Source organism: Branchiostoma lanceolatum, chromosome 12 (assembly GCF_035083965.1).
Source record: "Branchiostoma lanceolatum isolate klBraLanc5 chromosome 12, klBraLanc5.hap2, whole genome shotgun sequence".
NCBI lineage: Eukaryota > Metazoa > Chordata > Leptocardii > Amphioxiformes > Branchiostomatidae > Branchiostoma > Branchiostoma lanceolatum.
In genome coordinates this window covers 16,196,034-16,215,451 of record NC_089733.1, presented here as the reverse complement: position 1 = coordinate 16,215,451, position 19,418 = coordinate 16,196,034, and the positions used below count along the sequence as shown (strand labels likewise).

Below are 19,418 nucleotides of genomic sequence, written 5' to 3'. Positions count from 1 at the left end.
CCTGTTATATTGTATATGACCCTTACCTCTTCCCTCATGACCTCAATAATGAAAAGCGGCCAGCGTGCCGATTTGAGCTTATCATGAATAAACAAAGGTTCAAACAAACAAACCTTGTGAGCTGCCCAGTGTGTGGTCAGCATCAGGTCCTGTGCCAGAGCTGCCTGTGTTTCCGTTGTTCAGGACCCAGTCAAAGTCATCGCCTTGCTGGGCGTTCGTCCAGGTACACAGGTCTGTCTCAAAGTCACAGTTCCCAGCTGTACAAAGAACAGCATACGTGTATCATGAAATTTCATACCTGGATTTTTAAGCAGCCATTGTAATGCTGCTGTACTAGTACCTGAATAGACTCAAGTACACTGTATATAATAAACAAAAATCCTGGAACTGAGAAAGAGAGGAATATCGATAGATGTCAATAATGTGGTAAGAAAATAATTCCATAGTGGCAAATGATGGGAATTTCCTTCTTGTTTTATTACCAAAATGTGTTATTTCTTCCAGGAAGATTAAAGTTTAGCACAGGAAAAAGATAAAAACACTGTATGGGCATTGAAATCAGCACCAATTATGATTTGAAATCCTCTCAAAAGCATTGCCAAGGTTGTATGTACATGTATAAGATACCTGCGACTGAAGTCTAAATAAAAATTCTATTAATCGTTTATCTATGTTTCTGTCAACATTACAGATAACAGGTTACTTTGTCAAATTCATATAGTTCAGGTACAGATCCAGGTTTAGACCTGTACCAAACATCTGTACCTGTACCTGATGTTGCGTTTAGGTACGCAGCCCTATAAAAGACTATATAGAATACAACACGGTGTATTCCATATCGCCTGAGGTACCGGCTATATAGCAGGTTATATCGCCCGACGGTGGAAGGTCAGACGGCAATGGACCCGCAGGAGAGCCAGGACTGAGGGTGATGCGAAATACACCGTGTTGTATTTTATGTCATACCCACCCAAAAAAAAAACATCTCGATGCGAAATGCGGGAGAAATTGAGAGAGTTTTGTGTGCTCACACACAAAAATGGTAACAACATCAATCCAAATCTCCGAATCCGGCATTTGAATTAGCAGCGCAACCAGAGCACTCAAAATGTAATCTAAATATTCCATGGAAGTCTGTGTGATTAATGTAGAAGCCCGTGTGATAACGAAACTTATTGCCTGGTCCGGAACATCCGTATCAAACTTTATTGCGGCCCAGGAATGACATAAAGAAGATCACATACCGGCTCCCTGACAGGGTCCATCTGTTAGTGCAACGTCGTCAACGGCGATGTCACCACGGTAATTTGATCCCCGGATGCCTTCAAACACAATCTGGTATAACAACAGAAAAACAGAAGTCAGACGTTAGAAACATATCAAATGTTCTCTATCCACTGCCGGGGGATGTCACTGTAGCTCAACTGGTGGCCGCCTCACAGTAAGTGTTGAGCTCCTGGTTCAAATTAGTTGGTAACTAGGAGACCCTGGTTCAATCCTGGGAGGGGCATCTTTGCTGTGGCTGCTCCTGTCTTTCAGAAGGGACGGAAAATGGGGGTCCTATGTTCATGGAGGTTCCTCAAGCACGTTAAAGAGGAAGGGCTAACAACCCCTCTCTGTAAAAAAAGAATACCCTGCCATTGAAACAAAATTAGGAAACTTGCTGCCCTCTGAACAAACAAAAAATGACAGAAGAAACAGCCAAGAAGGCTCTAAGACAGCTTTTCCTCAACAAGACAGCCTATTCTTGCAGGACACATGCATGCCCTCAGTTTGGGATCGTACGATGATCACACGATATATGCAAACAGCCCTTACTTGGAAGTCTCCTGTGGTAGAAACCGTGACGCGGGCAATGGTCCACAGGTTCCCCTGCTCACCGGAGAGGGTCCATATGGGGAAGCCGCGGTTCCCCGCCACGCTGGCGTACACGTTGAGAGTTCCGATGTCGGCGCCCAGCATGTGGTAGTAAAACTCCAGACATTGGCCGGAGGTCTGTGGATAGACTGCGGAGGTGAGTCTGGCGATGTCGCCAGGCGCCCGCGGGCTGGAGGTCTCTGTGTACACATAGTGTCCTGGGGACGGTAGCAGGTATTGTGTTAGATACATTGTTTGTATACACACATTACCATGTACACCGGAATGTTCTAGTCTGTGTAATGCAATCTCCACTGTCCGAGGTTGTAACAGCCCCTTCTAGGGGGCCGGCAGATGTTGCAATTGGGTGCACTGCTATATGTGCAATTTGATTGGGCTAGTAATTATAATGTCCTGAGAACTATAAATTCAGAAAATATAATGTCGAGCAGATCTCGCATCAGTACTGATCAGCCTTGGAGCTGATGGCATCTAAAAAATCATCAGCAACCTGACTCACCAGTACTGACATGAGCAGTACACATCATCAGCACAGCTTAAGACACAGAAAAAAGCTAGCTCCTTTCCACTTCTAACATAAACATAAGTCACCGCAAAAAATTAATGAGTTCACAGTGTACTATGCTGACTACTTCAGGTTACTATAATTATAACGATAACCTGTTAGTTCCTATGATTGTTTTTTCATTGTCATGGTGACTTGCTGGTTTTCAACGTAAACTGTTGTTACCATGGTTACCTGATGGTTGCTATGGTTACCTACAGCTGTCCCATAGATGTGATCATAACCTGTTGTTACCATGGTAACCTGACAGTTGCTATGGTTACCTGCAGCTGTCCCATAGGTGTGTTCATAACCTATTATTACCATGGTAACCTGAAGGTTGCTATGGTTACCTGCAGCTGTCCCGAAGGTGTGTTCATAACCTGTCATTACCACGGTAACCTGACAGTTGCTATGATTACCTGCAGCTGTCCCGTAGGTGTGATCATAACCTTTTGTTACCATGGTAACCTGACGGTTGCTATGGTTACCTGCTGCTGTCCCGTAGGTGTGGTCGTTAGCGGGTCCCGTGCCAGACGTGCTGGTGCTGGAGCTCTGCCAGGTCCAGTTGAAGTCGTCGTCCGTGTCCTGCGTGTAGCCGCACAAGGTCACGTCCTCAAAGTCGCACCGGAGTCCGCCTGGAGGCACGCTGGGTCCAACCACTATGGAAGAAGGGGGGGCAGAGGTGTTCAAACTCATACATCTAAACAACAATGGACACAATCTTGACATTTCATAGCACTGAGCTAAAGCCTGAATCAGCCGGGACCAAACAAGAAGTACAAATCTCACTCCACATTGTCCTATCAAGCATCACTTTTTCTAAGTGTTCATAATTCATTCCAGTGTCCATAACTAAAGTGTAGTCCATTACATATTGGGGTCAAGATCCAAAATCACACAGCACATTGTAAATTTCAGATATATTGGCATTTATCTAAGCTGTGCAAGATTAGCAGAGAGAATACCTTGTTGGCAAGCTCCATCCGTGAGAGTGACATCATCCACAGCTATGTCGCCACGGAAACTGATGCCGCGAACGCCTTCCAGGACAACCTGGAAACAACAGCAGGGTTTCAACAAGCATATAGTACATGCAATAATGTAATCAAACCTGAAGTAGTGATCAATACTGCATGTTCGGAATAATTTTTCCCATTGGTCCAAGCAAAGAGCATTGGTCCACCTTAATTGGTCCAAGCATCAAGAATCCTGTACATAGTAGCCACTTGTTACTGCGACCAAGTCACTTGAGTGGCTTGACATGATTGGATAACGACAGCAACAGAATCTGCGGAACTACGCCAGACCATGCGACTAAGCCAGACTACGAGCACTATCTGGAGAGAGGGACAGACAGAGGGCACCACTTCAAGAACACTTTTTGCTTGAATCAAGTGGTGTAATTCCACACTCTTGTAGGATAATATTGTGGATATTAATATGTCAAAACTGAAGGCCCTTGAGAAATAAACAAAACAACTGGCTCAGGGCATGTATTTGCATCGTTTAGACCAAGGAGTTTAGACAAGAACTGTTTACAAGATAAGAACCTTCACCTTTGACCTCGCGCATACGCTGTTCCAACGTAACCGTGAACCGGCTTATTCCATCAGCCTCCACCATAGATGCCCCTTGCACCGTTCTGATGAGTGCAAGGAGGAGGCGAATATGGCCACCAGCCCGATACACGAGTGGGACCCATTGAAAACGCATCCTTTGGTTGATAACAGTCAAGGCTCGTAGAAAAGTAACTGAGCTAGTGAGTCAACTGTCTCGACGTTCCTCCTCACATCGAGTCAATATACAGGAAGAGATCACCAGCACGAATCCCTCAGAGGACACAGGGGTATAGTAATTGCGTGAATAGTTTCACTAGGCCGGTAAATCACTGTTGAACAAAGTTCTTTGTAAACAACCAGTCCGTAACCTTCTTCGCTGAGCAGCTGACTGACCGATTCTACCTCGCACTGCAGTTGGGCGCCGCTGCAGCTAGGTGTCGCTGCTGTTGTGTTAGTAGCTGCAGCGACACCTAGCTGCTGGTAGAGGCCGTATGTAGTAGCCAGTCAGTATTGCCTTGAAGAGGGTGACAGAGACGGTCGCGGAAACGTCGGCTAGGTATCAACTCTAGGTATTAATTTTGTTAATCAGTGGCTTGCCAACCTGATGAAACTATTCACTGATTTTGTAAAGTGATTTACAGCAATGAAAAATCACTGAATTGTTCTCGTCTTATAGCTTATGCTATTGTAACATCTCTATACCTGGGCCCGGCCGGACTGTGTGTGGAAACGAAAACGAATGTTACATCAAGAAATTTACAAATCTAATCTTTCTTCGTTCTGTGTGTTTTGTTATCTTTCATACCATACTTTTGGTTCCCGCAAACTGCCCGGCCGGGCCCCGGTTTGAAAAAAAAGGACCCTAGCATTACCTGGCCTTGCCCAGCGGGAATGTCGACTCTCGCTTCCGTCCACAAGTTCCCCTGGTCGCCCTGCCGGGTCCAGATCGCGTCCCCCAGGGCCCCGCCGACTTGCCAGTAGACGTTGAAAGCGTCCACGGATGAACCGTACATGTGGTACCAGAACTTCAGACACTTGGTCTGCGCTGCCGGTACCGTCACATCAGGGCTCACAATGCGAGCACGGTCATCGGGAGACTTGTTGGAGGCTTCTATGTATACGTAAAAGCCATCTGCGCAGGGAAGCCATGTGAATTAGTATAATAAAATTTTCTATGTACATTTCATAGCCATCTCACTGGACTAGCGACACGTTGGCGACCTCGATGCGTCCTAAATTGGATTGTGTTACCCTTCAATTTGTAATGGTGATATCATACTAAACGTACAAGTATGACTAAAAGGACAACCAAACACACAAAGAGTAAAAATATTAGTTTTTTTATCGATGAAACAAGTTGAGCGCGCTGTCAAATCGCTCGGTCGCAAACGTGTTGCGGGTCCAGTGTACTTTAGCATTAGTAATAAAATGTCCCAATTGTTGAAACCAGTGAATACTGTTACAGAACATTTAGCCTCTTAACTGTACGTGCTTCTGGTGTTAAAGTGCTTATGAAACGTGGACACAACATTTTCATATTATATGTAACAACAGTATTTTTCAGTTGACAACAAATTTGATAAAAGTTTTATTTTAAAGAAAATATATATCATGACATCAAGATATGTGTATGACTGTGTCTCAAGTAGGACGCAAATATCTAATGTACAGTGTTACTATACTCACTTCCTGTGGTGTGGTCGCTTGACGGCCCGCTGTTTGAAGTTGCGGTCGTTCCCTGATTTCTCGTCCAGTCGAACTGATCGTCTGTGGCCTGAGTCCAGCCGCAGATACCGCTCTCAAAGTCACAGTCTACCTGGGCTCTGATCACTATATCGGACAGAAGAGGCGACATGTGTTTATTGTGTGTTTGTTTGATTATTGTTTGCATTCACATAACTAGCAGTAACTAAATGCAATATTCACTCGAGCAGCTTTGTAAAATTGACAGTATTGTCGACGTCGTTAAGTTTTTTTTGGGGGGGGGGGGAGGGGGGACGGACGAAAATTGATGCCCGCGTTCACGAATGTCATCCATGTAATCAAATCAACATCGCCTAATTCGTAGTGAGGTTGTCGAATTTCGCCTAAATGTCTTCTAGTGTAATGAGTAGGCGATCCCCTGAATTTAGCGCCTATAACATTGTTTAATTGATAATATCTTGCAAAAATGCCTAAAACTGATCATATCAAATCTTAGTGAGCCAATCACGAACGCCCGTGCCTAACCACGCTTTATATTCAAATTTCCCGCCGCCATGACGTCATGTTCACAGGTGGTGCATTCTTGCTGTGGCGTGGTCTGCGTGAACGACGTGGCCAAAGATTTATACCTCTGTTGCTTAGAAATTGCAGGTTTCTAACCTTTTTGTGGGAAATTTTCTGGAGGATTTGTGGACAAGGACTTGTGGAATAATATGGGCGAGAATGACCGGACAAAATTTGGTGAGGAGCTTGAAAGGGCGGTCGGAGAACCTTGGATTCGAAATGTGACGCTGACTACCAGGCAGGTAACGTTCAAACTTCTGATCTGGAAATTCCGTCTAATCAGTTTTATTTCTGACGAAAAACAAAGCGTTAAGTTTCACCTAGCAATACGTTGTGGTCGGCAAAACTGTGTGCATCTTTTGTCTTGCATGTTTTCCCGTATTATTGAAAATGGAAATAACGAGGGCGCGAGGAGGCTGATGAAAATAACATAAGGCATTCTGCAAAGGGGATATTGGTGAAGAAAATTAGGGCTGAGAAAAACTGTACTGGAATTTTCACCACAGAAATATCACGCTGTGGCATTAAGACTGAATTTTGCAGCTGTGTTGTTGTTTGTGATAGTCTTTTTCACAAACATGTTGTTGTTGTTGTCCTTGTTTTATGTCTATTTTTCCGCTAGACATTGTCACTTGGTGCGTTCATGTCAAGGTGATTTGTTGAGTTGGGTCCCTCTGGTACATCAGATCTCTGGTACTCTGCACATACGTATTTAGGATGCTGTCTCTTTGTCAAATCTTCCTGTATCTTCGACGTATTTAGAGAAGGCCTTGTAGAATCTTTCGTTAGTTTTTTCCCCTAGGTCCTCCCTCATTCCTGCTAAGGTAACTAGGTCAGCAGTTCTATTTCCCTCCTGTATGTTGCATACTTCATGCAAATAAATCTGCTGAGGAGTTCAATCGTAAGGGGAAAGAAAACAGAAAAATATCAGGCACGTAACTAGTACAGGGGATACAGTCTCCCGGGGTACAACACCGGGATGTGACCGAACTGTCAACCTTGCTTCGACAAATGAAAGGTAAATCATAGGCGGGAGATTGTATAGTGCTAAAAGATACATTTGTGGAAGGGAGTTCTGGAGTGTCAAATCCAAATGGCATGCCGTATTTGTGTCTGTTCAACATGCAAGAGGTTAAGATCATAGATAGAGAGGGTGATCATGTGTGTGTGTGCGTGTGTGTGTGTGTGTGTGACAATGTGTGTGTGTGTGTGTGTGTGTGTGTGTGTGTGTGTGTGTGAGTGTGTGTGTGTGTGAGTGTGTGTGTGAGTGACAATGACCCTCCCGACAGCTTGTGATCCCTTTATACTTAGTACACAGGACAGGGTCTGTGCAAACGTTGGCAATATTGAACACCACTGGGTCCTACATGGACGAAGTCTGTACTGTGCGGACACCTAAATTATATGCCTTGCCAATAGGACTATGATAGCTGGTGCGGGCTTGCTGCCCGGAAAATTGTGACCAAAATGGTCTGAAACAGGCTTGACAGCCTGAGTCTTGACTCTGTTTGGCTTGTAACAACACCAGGGCCCCTCATCCCCATAGGGGGCTTAAATACATAGTGCCGGCGTCAGGGGAACGCCAGAGCAGAGCTCTCGAGGCATGGTGGTGAGTTTGCACTTGATACGGAAACAAATCACACACCCAAAAGAACCCAACTTTGAATGGTTCCAATGTTGATGTAGAGGAATAGATATGATCACTCCCTCTCTCCATGTTTTGATCTCTAGCACGTTGTACGGACATGAATGCGACATACGGTTTGGATTTGACTCTTTAGAGCCCCCTCTACGGGTGTTTTTCTCTTGGGACTGTACCATCTTTTGCTGATGATTCACCTTTCATTTATCGAGACATGGTTCACAGAATGGTTCGATCCCGGTGTTGTAACCCAGAAGGCTGGATCCCCTGTACTGGTTATGTGCCTGACCTTTTCTCTTTTCTTCCCCCTCACGATTCAACTCCTTAGTAAGTTGATTGGCATGTTCGTGACAGGGACTGTGAATTGTAACATAGTCATTTTGTATTCTATACTATTTAGCTACTCGTTGTATTCTAATTTGTATCCACATTTAGAATAAGTAACAAAGGGTTTCCGCCTGGAGAACGAAAGTTCCGTACGTGATAAATCGAAGAGAAACCATGGTGACTAAAGAGTCGTTTTAGTTTCGCTGTCTTTACTCTATTTGTACCTCACACGTTTATTGTGGAAGAACTACTACAGTGGGAACAACCATTGATTCTATAGCAGTTTTTGGAAGTCCTTCCGTTTTGGTCCCGTTACTTTCCCGATTGTTTAGTCGTCCTAGTTTCCCTGATGTCCGGTAGTAACAATAACATAATATGTTATGCGACACTATTAGATTAATGATTATACGATACTATTAGATTAATGGATATGCGATACTATTAGATTACTGTTCGCTTTTGTACCATTTTATGTCTGATTTGTAGCTCCCATACAATTCTATCTTAGCCACAAAGTCATCACCTATAAGCTAGTTCGGAGTTGCTACTACGCATGTGCAGTTTCAAAGGCGAAGGCCCCCGGCTTGTAAACAGTGGTCGTCTCTACATTGTCTAGATTTGCATAACAATTCCCAGACGGGGTTTGTTCACGTCTCGGGGCCTTCACCTTCGACACTGCACATGCGTAGTAGCAACTCCGAACTAGCTTATACATCCAATGATCTTGTTTTATTTTTCTTCCCTGTAGTCTAGTGACTTTGGAGCCCGCCCTTTGGAGAGAAGACAGACTGCACATGTGGCAACCCAAGCTGAAGATGTTTCTTTGCAACTTTCGTTTCAAGTACATTCAAATTCATATCAGCTCAGCTGCTTGGCCAGAATTTGAACCAATATTTAACACTGATTTCATAGCAGAGCTGAAGCCCCATCTTTAATTTTTAAAGGGAAATATTGGTTTGATTTAAGCAGTCACCATGTGTAGCTGCTTGCTATTTGAACCAACAACGTTTAAGCACAATCACCACTCAAACTTCCCCTCCTGACTCCTGCAGTTTTGAACAACATGTCCTCACTAATAACATTTTACTTTTCAGTACATTTCACTCGAGCCAACCCCACACAAAATACAACACTGACCCAATGTGGACATTGTGGACGGCGGTTCAAGGCCAAAATTGGACTCTATAGCCACATGAGGACACATGCGACCAAACCCAATGATAGGTGACTACAGCGGTCCTCGTCAGATTGACGGACGAACCAACCAACCAACCAACCAACCACATTTCACTTAACACACTGCGCAGCTTCTTGGGATTCAAGCAGACAATATGCAGTCGCAAGGATCGGACCCAGATTACCGTAAGTACGTTACTCAGCAAGCACACCATATGCAGCAGTTTGGGATTCAAACCAACCTAATGGTCATGATGATAACCCTAAAGCTTATTTTCATATTTTCCTTATGAAACAACAAGGATAAAGATGTTAGCATTAACGTCAAACGTCATTCAGATTAATTAGTCTTGTAATTTGTCCAGTCTGTTGATCCAGATTTGCCATATTCTACCAGATTTGTTTGCTTTTCCATTTCCCCCTCTATGATAACTGTAGGTGATGTACCATGTCCAACTACCCTGTGCAACATGGTATGTAGAATCTTTGACTGCGGCGACGGGACTGGTGGTCCGAGGACAGGTGTGACAGGTGGTCCCAGAACAAGTGTATCCTGCAAGATAGCTGCGACGGGGAGTGGAGGTCATCAACAAGAAGTCAGGGGTAAGACCTGATACCCTTGACCTAAGCGAGTCTCTGTACCATTCTTGAGTAAGTCACTTGTTAGCCATAGGTCATACGTAAATCCAAATAAAGGACTACTCCATGAGGTTAGAAGGAAGTACGTTGCTCAGCAAGCACACCATATGCAGCAGTTTGGGATTCAAACTAGCAAACCTAAAGGTCATGATATCAAACTTAAAGCTTATTTGCTGTTTGAAACAATAGAAAGGATAAATAACAGAAAGGATAAACAGAAAGCATAAAGATTTTATCACTAATGTCTGGTAATTTGTCCAGTCTTTGGATCCATGTTTGCCATGTTCTATCAGATTTGTTTGCTTTTCCATTTCCCCCTATATGATAACTGTAGGTGATGCACCATGACCAGCTACCCTCTGCAACATGGTACGGAGAACCTAAGACTACGGCGAAGGGACAGGTGGTCCGAGGACAGGTGTGACAGGTGGTCCCAGAACAGGTGTCTCCTGCTACAAGATGGCCGCGACGGGGGTGGAGGTCATCAACAAGAAGTCAGGGGTCAGACCTGAAACCCTTGACCTAAGCGAGTCTCTGTGTCATTCTTGAGTAAGTCACTTGTTAGCCATACGTCAATCAAAATAAAGGGCTACTCCATTAAGTTAGAAGAAAGTACGTTGTCCAGCAAGCACGCCATATGCAGCAGTTTGGTATTTAAACCAGCAAAAGTAAAGTAAACGTCATGATATCAAACTTAAAGCTTATTTGTTGTTTGAAACAATAGAAAGGATAAATAACAGAAAGGATAAACAGAAAGAATAAAGATGTTATCACTAATGTCTGGTAATTTGTCCAGTCTGTGTATCCATGTTTGCCATGTTCTACCAGATTTGTTTGCTTTTCCATTTCCCCCTATATGATAACTGTAGGTGATGCACCATGACCAGCTACCCTCTGCAACATGGTATGTAGAACCTAAGACTGCGGCGACGGGACAGGTGGACCGAGGACAGGTGTGACAGGTGGTCCCAGAACAGGTGTCTCCTGCTGCAAGATAGCTGCGGCGGGGGTGGAGGTCATCAACAAGAAGTCAGGGGTCAGACCTGAAACCCTTGACCTAAGCGAGTCTCTGTGTCATTTTTGAGTAAGTCACTTGTTAGCCATTGGTCATACGTCAATCCAAAAAAAGCTAGGTTAGAGGGTTTATGAATAGTCCCCACCCCCACCACCACCAAAAAGCGCACACAGTTTGGTTTGAACTAATTCATCACGAAAAATAAAGCACATTCTGAATGCTTTCTGTATTTTTTGCGGTTGAAAGCACTACCGCACTTTTTCAATTTGGCTATAGAAAGGTTTCCTTCAGTATTGTTAGAATGACTCAAATTTTCTCCAAGAAGTGCCTATTTATGCTTGGCCATTTGAAATCAACTCTTGTAGCAAGGTTTCCATGGTTCAAATCCACCAACCCGCCCACTGCTCTTAGTACTGAAATCCCGTCTCCCCTGCCCTTAGTGCTGAAGTTCTCTCCCCTGCCCTTAGTGTTTATCGCGATGCACGTCAGATTAACAGTATTGTAGCAGCAATGTGACGTCAACGCACTGTCGCTCTTACTTCGACAGATAGGGGTCCCCAAAGCCACTTCGATCGATAGAATAGATTTAATCAACTTAACGACAGCTCTCTGGTAATACCACCAAGGTTCAGGACTGCATGGGATGTTGAGAAGTCAATATATAAAATCAATTGGAATGACTAACACTAGTATTTAGCTTAGAGGAACCGAAAAGTCATATTTTCTACAATTAGGCCATGTTGATAAAAAGTTTTCGACCATACTGAAAATTGTAAAAAGTAGCTTCAAAATTTAAATTCCAAAGTCAAAGAAGAAGCTTTGAAATAACAGAAATGAAAAACCTATTTTCCGGTATACCATGGTCTTGCGTTTAGTTTTGTCCATCCTTCCTGACCACGTAGATTTCATAATGAAGGGAACTTTCTTTTTGCCAACCTCTTTTATTCGCATGCTCGCATTAGTTTTGGGGTCTCCAGAGGTTGTCATCCATATAATCAAATCAACATGGCCTTAACATTATACGTAAAAAATGTCAACTCTAGTATATTACGTAGCTTAAAACAACGTACACAAAATGAGAGTCGCTCAAGGTCACGGAAAGCACTGCCCATATATCATTGCGTCATGTACATATTTGGGTAGCGATTTATCGGTCACGCATTGATCACGTGGACACACTATAAAAAGCCTAAAAATCAGGCTTCACGGCTGGCGATTCAATGTTGCAATATTTGGCTTATTTACGTACTGACTGTTTTCTGATAGCTACCTGGTAGAAAAAGTGACCCATAAAAACACGAAAGCAATAAGAAAACCTGACCAAAACGATCCCAAAAGACCACAATACGCCACACGCTGCGGCTGCTATGAAGGCTAGGCACACCCCTGTGTACTTATATTGCCGAGAACTTTGGTTAGTGACCTCAGCGTCCGGAAACAATGGTGTGAAACTAAGGGGCTAGGCATGGGGTTATCAGGCACCAGATACATCTGCACTAGAATTGATTGAAACTGATAAGTACTGATTAAATTTTACCCTTTGTCTCAAACTACACGTTGACATTGTTGCAGATACCATATGATTAAAACTACATGTATAGGAAGTCTGACCGTCACAAACTGATAAAGATAAGACAATCGTCGTCGATTCGACATTACTCGTATCCCGATCCTTAAATTCTGAATACAGAGTTTGCCAGATACTATACTACACACCACGTTTCCCGTCTTTGTAACTCTTTATACCAAGTGACCAACTTTCCCCAAGAATACCTTTTTTTTAAACAGCGGCAAACTGAAAGCTCCTATCAGAGCCTCAGCTAACAACAAACTTTGATAAGCGCGAGAGTCAATTTGCACAAATACCTTCGCATGGGTCGATCTCAAAAGTTCCAAATCACGTCTTTCACATAGAAACTAGACTGAGGCATAACAAAACTCTTTTCGCTTGAAGAAAGATGCGAACTATTCCAATCTGTGCAAAGTTCTTCCCTTCTTTGTTGCTTTTCGTTCTCAGATTTACTTTGATGGAACTTGTTACATGCACAGGCATGGCGAGAGACGTTTACGTAAGTCCCCTGCTAGTGTTACATGTGAATTTATCCATGCTTTCGTAACTTACGGGGTACCATTAAGTTTTGTAACATCCTTGATACATCATCACTTAACTGCAAATGCAAACAGAAGTGCGAAACATCGAAACATTACCAGATAAACAATTTCTGCATATATCTGGAAACATCAGAATCTAGCACGAATGATATTGAAAGAAAAAACTCTGTACACTATCTTCCAATTTGTAGAAACAGAATATGCCAGTGATGTGAACTGAGGAATTGGCCTTATTGATTAATTGCATTTCACGTACATTGCAATAAAAATAAGAACCATTGAAATAAAAATTCATCTTACGCGAGAGTGGAAATTTCCGAGATATACAGGGGGCAAAAAAAAGAAGTTGCACAATCTGTTGACCTAAGAAATCATTCTTTTTTCACCCATATACATATCAGACCAATTCTTAGTGTGCTTGTAGGTTTTATGCTGTAAGTGCGCAAAGTTATGTAGATTTATGAATCAATAAACCAATAAATATTGATCTTAATCTTTGTCGGTGCTTAGGTACCCGTGTAATCAAGATCGTGAGATCGTTTAGGCCTTCTTTCCACATGACGGCGATCGCAGAGCGACCGTGCAGCAACCAAAATTGAACTTGTATGACTCTTGATTTCATCATTTGAATATGATGCAAGATGTAAATGCATGAATTTAACACCCAAGAAAAAAAAATCTTTATGAAAATTCGTTGAGAGGACAGTCAAATCTTTGGAGGCGCAGCGGTTGCAGTGAGGTCGCAGCCTCTGTCGAGAAAAAGCCTGATAAACATCCTTTTCCACTAAAGCTAGAATTCGCTAAAACGGCTTGTTTTGGATCTAAACATAACGGAATAATGCTGATGCAGTCCTCCTGTCGGATTCTTAATTACATCCCGCTCTTTCCGACAATACATCCATCATTAGTTCGTCCGATCATATCGCTAAACAAATATGCCGAAGGGTGTGGGTTTGACGGAAACAATCGCCTGTTTCTGCGCTACAGTCACCCCTCTGTCGTCATTTCAACAAAATTCCGTCAAAACAAGTGCAGACGTTTAGCCAACAAGATCCTACATGTAAATTAGCAATATTCGCTGTCTTGTCTCTTTTTCGAAGACACATGTAATAGAATTCCGCGTCGTGTCATGTGAAACAAAGCTTTACGTAAAAAAGTTAAACATTTGCCACAGTTCAAACTCCTCGTGACAACACTGCGATTGTGAACCCCTGTTCGAACAAGATTCGTTAAATCGCTTCTCGAGCTCAAACACACACCCCAACACACACACAAGTCAAGAAATTAGTTTCAAATGTTTCAACGTCTGCTAGAACTCAAGGACGTTGGTGTTACAACTTTCCTGGTAACCTTTGCAATGAGTATGAAACTGCCGAAGAAGCATCCCATTTTTTATACATAACGTCCCGCGCCATGCGCCATGTCTTAGTGTATCATTAATTATCACTTAATCAAGTAATTTACATTTTAGCTCTGCCTTTTCCACATTTGCTCCATTTTTGGAAGGGAGAAGAAAAACGATTTTGAGAGACATAAACCGGCCTTAAACGAACCCTTAGTGTGAGGAAATGTTGCCCAAATAGTGACCGTTCAATATTTTGCGTAATTCAAAAATTATTTGCTGTGACTGAAAAAACATCCACTTTCAAGTCATATTTGTCAGGTTTACTAACTAGGGCTTAGTGAAAATAAGACACGCACGAATTATCTACCATAGACTAACAAAACTGGAACAAAATACCCCACATCTGCTTGAAGATTGTACTTGTTGTTTTGCGATCTTGTTACGAATCCCGGTAATTAGATTTGGTGTTCATTTGTCCGGCTTTAGATTCCGCAGATGATTGTTCCCGAGTTGTACATGTGCATTAGTGAGTCAAGTGTATAGAAAATTTCCAATGTTTTCAGTTGTGTCAATGGAGGGTATGTTTCACCAGCGTTTGTTATTTTGCTATTTAGGCAATTTGTAGACAAGGGTGTAGAAAAAATATTGATAATAGATCAAGGTCACTTGGCTTAATCCTCTCCACGTATCTACTTCAAAATTCGCTGCCAAACGGCTAGCTTAGCAGGCTGAAGGCTATAGATAGATTCATGAACCTTTTGGAAAATGTCTGGATTCAGATGTTAAGAAATTATAAATAGAATTCTTAACTGTTCCATGACAGGGCAATTTTGATAAAATCGATAACAAGCAAGAATGAAGTTTGCACTTAAAAATTTTCCATTTCTCCTGTCTTTTGAGGAGACTCTAACACCTCTGTGGAAGTTAGAGAGATTACAATTTTCAAAACAGACCTTAGAAGGCTAGATAAGTTTTATGATTCACCCCCTGGGCGCTCAATATATTAATAAAACTGTGAGTTCACGAAGAATAATTGCCTCTTAACCATGGTCAAATATTTCGTGTACCGCGCATGTGCACTACATGAAGCTGAAATGTTATAAACATATACAAATTGGCTTCAGGAAACCTCCAATTTGTATGATTGTGTATAATTGCCTTTTCTTAACAATTTCTATCTGTTTTACTTTCTCCTATTTCTAAAACTTTTTCCTTCAGATTCCCAGCGACCTTGTGCCTCTGACTGACTGCATAACAACTGACCTTTGGAATGTTGTACACGATATGTAACCCAAACTATGACCCCGTAACACTCGCCTAAAACTCTCGTAAGGGATTGTATTTCATGTCGCTACGAACGATAAGTAATACTTTAATGTAAGGTCTTGATGTAGCCTACCAACAACTTAACAACAATGCGAGATGCGTTAGCTACGAGAGAATTGGGCTTAGAGGGGGAGGGGTGTTAAAGGTCATTACACCACGATTTCCAGTCCGAGTTTAAGGGGCGTTTTCGAGGAAGAAAATGGAGCGTACTCGGAAACTTTGCCTCACTCCTCGAGGGCACATGTGATGTGGTGAAGGAGGCTGCGTCGTGGATACAATATGAGACATTAAGCTCTTGTGCTGTATCCTTTTAAACGCTTGTTACACAATGCTTCAAGGCATGGTTGAGCGCCCATATAAAGTCCCTGAACAAATAAGTAAACACAGGTAAAACAAACCCCAACAAACACTCACCTGCGAATTGCACAAAGAGAGCGGCAACAAGAGGCAATAACCTGTTCCCCATGGTCAGGGAATCACGGTTGACGGTTCCTCCAGTAACAAGAAGAAGTTTCAGAAGTCCATGAAGCGTTGAGAAGAAGAGAATGTAAGAGGTCTTTGCCTCAGCGTGGTGCCGGCGCAGCGCTCTCGGCACAGAGTAAACGTTAACTTTGGAACACGTGACGCCGAAGCAAAGGGTGGTCTGATAAAAGTGCTAGTGTGTGATGATTAAACTTTCAGCGGTAGCCTGCGCATGACTCCGACGCTGATAAGAATGTCCAAAGTTCTCTCGCTCCGGCCATCAGGCTTTGTCATTGTTAACCCTCTCCCTGCTGCCTAACCCTGTAGCCCATACAAACTCGGTGCCAAAGGGCAACTTCAGTAGAACAAAGGTTAAAGCCTCACCGGCCTTTTGTAATGCTCTGGCTGTGCTGAGGTCGTCCGTGTGAAAAATTATATGAACTGCTTCAATTCACCGTGCTCCAACACGATAAGGCAACGGTCTGAAATGTATTTGCATAATCGCGGTGCCCTGTGAACACTGTAGAATACATTGTTACCAAAACGGACAGAGCGTCTCTGGAAGCTCTCAACAGTAAAAGTTTGTTTGCCGAGGTCAGCTTGATTATATCGTGTGTGTATAAATGTTAGTCAATCACAATACGGGCAAGAGTCATCAAATATCAAGATCGTGATTTACTTTAGCCTCCATGACGGTGTTGATGATACTATCATTGATAGGACTACATTTTTAATGTCTTGTATCAGGTTTGAAAGAGTGTTATGTGGTGAAGACATGCCGCATTCTCCATAAAATCATTTGGACATTTTGTACCCTCCTCCATCACGCATTCCTGCGGGGCAAGGCGGATCGTAGAAGTAGGCAGAAAGGGGAATACCTGGCCAGGAGGGTCAGTCCGCGGGAAGGCTCACATTTCCCCCTTCGCGCTCTGGGGGCCAACTCTAGCCTCCTCCGCAGACTTCTAGGAGATTTAGCGTTTAATTGTGTGTGTGTGGGGGGGGGGGGGATTCGTTAGCCAGGTTCTGTAAGTGCTGGGGGAGATAGTTTTCACGCCCCAAGAACCCAGCCCGAGTTGAAAATCGCGAAATAGAGCTCCTTAAAACAAATCAAACGCAGGCGCTCATAGGAGTCTGCGAAGGAGGCTAGCCGTACTCCCCTGGCTCATTATTCTCCCTGTAGCCAGCATAGTTAGTCTGTAGAGACTAGACACATTGTAGGGATCTCAAAGACCCGCCTGTTCAGTGGGGCACCAGATTAGATTCCGTCAAAAAAGATGAGGGAGGGGGGTGGCAACAAATTGCTTGGAAGAGAATAATTGAACACGACTTGGCAGGGTGAAGGAACACACGCTGGGAAAATTAGGGGGCGACGAAGCAAGCGACGAGATTTGATGATGATAATAATGATATTAGGCCATGTTTGTTCGATTACATGGATTACATCCTCTGGGAACCACAAAACCAATGCGAGCGTGAGAATAAATGGGAAAAAAGGTTCGAAAAAAAAGTTGTCTTCTTTATGAAATCTTCGTGGTCAGGAAGGTTTAATAAATGACTTATGCTGTCCTGAACAATACATTCATCAATTTGTTCTTTCACACCAGATGCAGTAGCAAATAAGAAAATATCGCTTCAGTCTGAACTATGTTTTTCATTGGAATAGATGGGGTACCGATTCAACTATGCGTTCCTCGCATCCCAATGTTCCCATACTTTTGTGACTCAAAAGGCTCGGGGAATACCTCGCAACACACCACGAGTGATTTGATGAAATTGGTCTACCCTCCTGCTGCGTAGCGTACTGAGAAAATGCAGGTTATGCAAAGCTCTTTTAGTATCTCTTGAATATGAACTCTGTTCTGACGCATGTTATCCGGAATGCAGGAAAAACAAGTCTGCGCTATGCCGACCTGTGTATGTTAATATAAAAGCCCACCATAACGAAACAGAAGCCACGAAATTGATGTTTTCTACAATGATAATGCACTAGGAGGCAGGTTCGAAGCCTGTCATCACTTACGTGTGATATCGGTAATAATTCAGTAAAAAATGAATAATAAGATTACGTGGTAATGGACTTTTTTGGATATGAACCCTAACATCCAATTTCTAGACAATTATCGTTGCTAATATTCATGTGAGGCTATTTCTGGACACGAGGAGAGCTGCGCTTTGCGATTAACACCAGAGTGTGCACAGCTCAAAGTCAGGGATGGCGGTTGCTCGTGAAGACGACGTCGAACTACAGGAGATCCAAACGACAGCCGGAATGTCCCCGACGTCTCCTCTCCCTAAAGAGAGAGATGCAAGAATGGCAGGTGTGTGCCGGCACAGGCTCCGGGAGGAAGACTTGGTCCAGCTGCCGCTGAATCCGATGTACGGTGCGGATCTGCCGTCAGGTCAGTTCCGATTACATAGAACTGCATCAGAAAACCAAGCCTACGCTTGTCAGCATGCATGTGTTTTTTTATCACAATGCAACTTCAGGGGACGAAATGTAAAATCAATTGAGAATCTTAAGTATGTAGATATGGCTGTTAGTAACATTTTCCCGTAATGTGTCACTTAATGGTGAGGAGGGCATTACTACTATATTTCGCAACACCTTATTCCTCCGTTGGTCATAAAATTGAACTTATATGCTTAACAAAATTGATCATAGATATTGTTTTTCCTTTGGAAAGTGACCCGGCGATATTCTAAAAGATTAATGTCAACATTTACTGTCAAGACGTAGTGACAACACACTCGAGCTAATAGCTTATGTTCATGTCGTCGTTAAAACAGAGGGCATTAGAAAAGTACATTGAAACATATACAGACAGTTAAAGCCCAAGAACAACGAAGTAATATGAAATATACCACATAGTAACAAAAATCATATGAAATTGTAAGCAATTGTAAATGAAAATGTTAATTTTACAGCAGATAGCCTCGGTCAAGGGCAAGATGCCGCTCAAGGTCAAGATACGGATGATGGTCTGAGGCAAGATGACCAGGCGGTATCTGACCCGACAACACACACGTATGAGAACGGGGAAACGTTCGGGACGCGTCTCGGACAACCTCTGAGCCGACAGGCTCGCGCCCAACCTGTGCCGGCCGCCACACACGTGTACGAG

General features: G+C 43.1%; 1 protein-coding gene across 1 annotated transcript in view; it reads right to left on the bottom strand.

The window, feature by feature from the left end:
- The window catches only part of LOC136445797 (MAM and LDL-receptor class A domain-containing protein 1-like), a 48,297-nt gene extending 31,878 nt beyond the window's left edge, over window positions 1-16,419 (bottom strand). The window contains exons 1-8 of the mRNA XM_066443937.1: window positions 16,249-16,419; window positions 5,671-5,814; window positions 4,857-5,116; window positions 3,391-3,478; window positions 2,914-3,084; window positions 1,819-2,075; window positions 1,245-1,335; window positions 114-257 (exon numbers count right to left, since the gene is read on the bottom strand). Coding sequence (XP_066300034.1) covers window positions 114-257; window positions 1,245-1,335; window positions 1,819-2,075; window positions 2,914-3,084; window positions 3,391-3,478; window positions 4,857-5,116; window positions 5,671-5,814; window positions 16,249-16,300 — 1,207 coding nt within the window. The 5' untranslated portion in view covers window positions 16,301-16,419. The remainder of the gene's footprint in view (window positions 1-113; window positions 258-1,244; window positions 1,336-1,818; window positions 2,076-2,913; window positions 3,085-3,390; window positions 3,479-4,856; window positions 5,117-5,670; window positions 5,815-16,248) is intronic.
- Window positions 16,420-19,418: the final 2,999 nt, after the last annotated feature.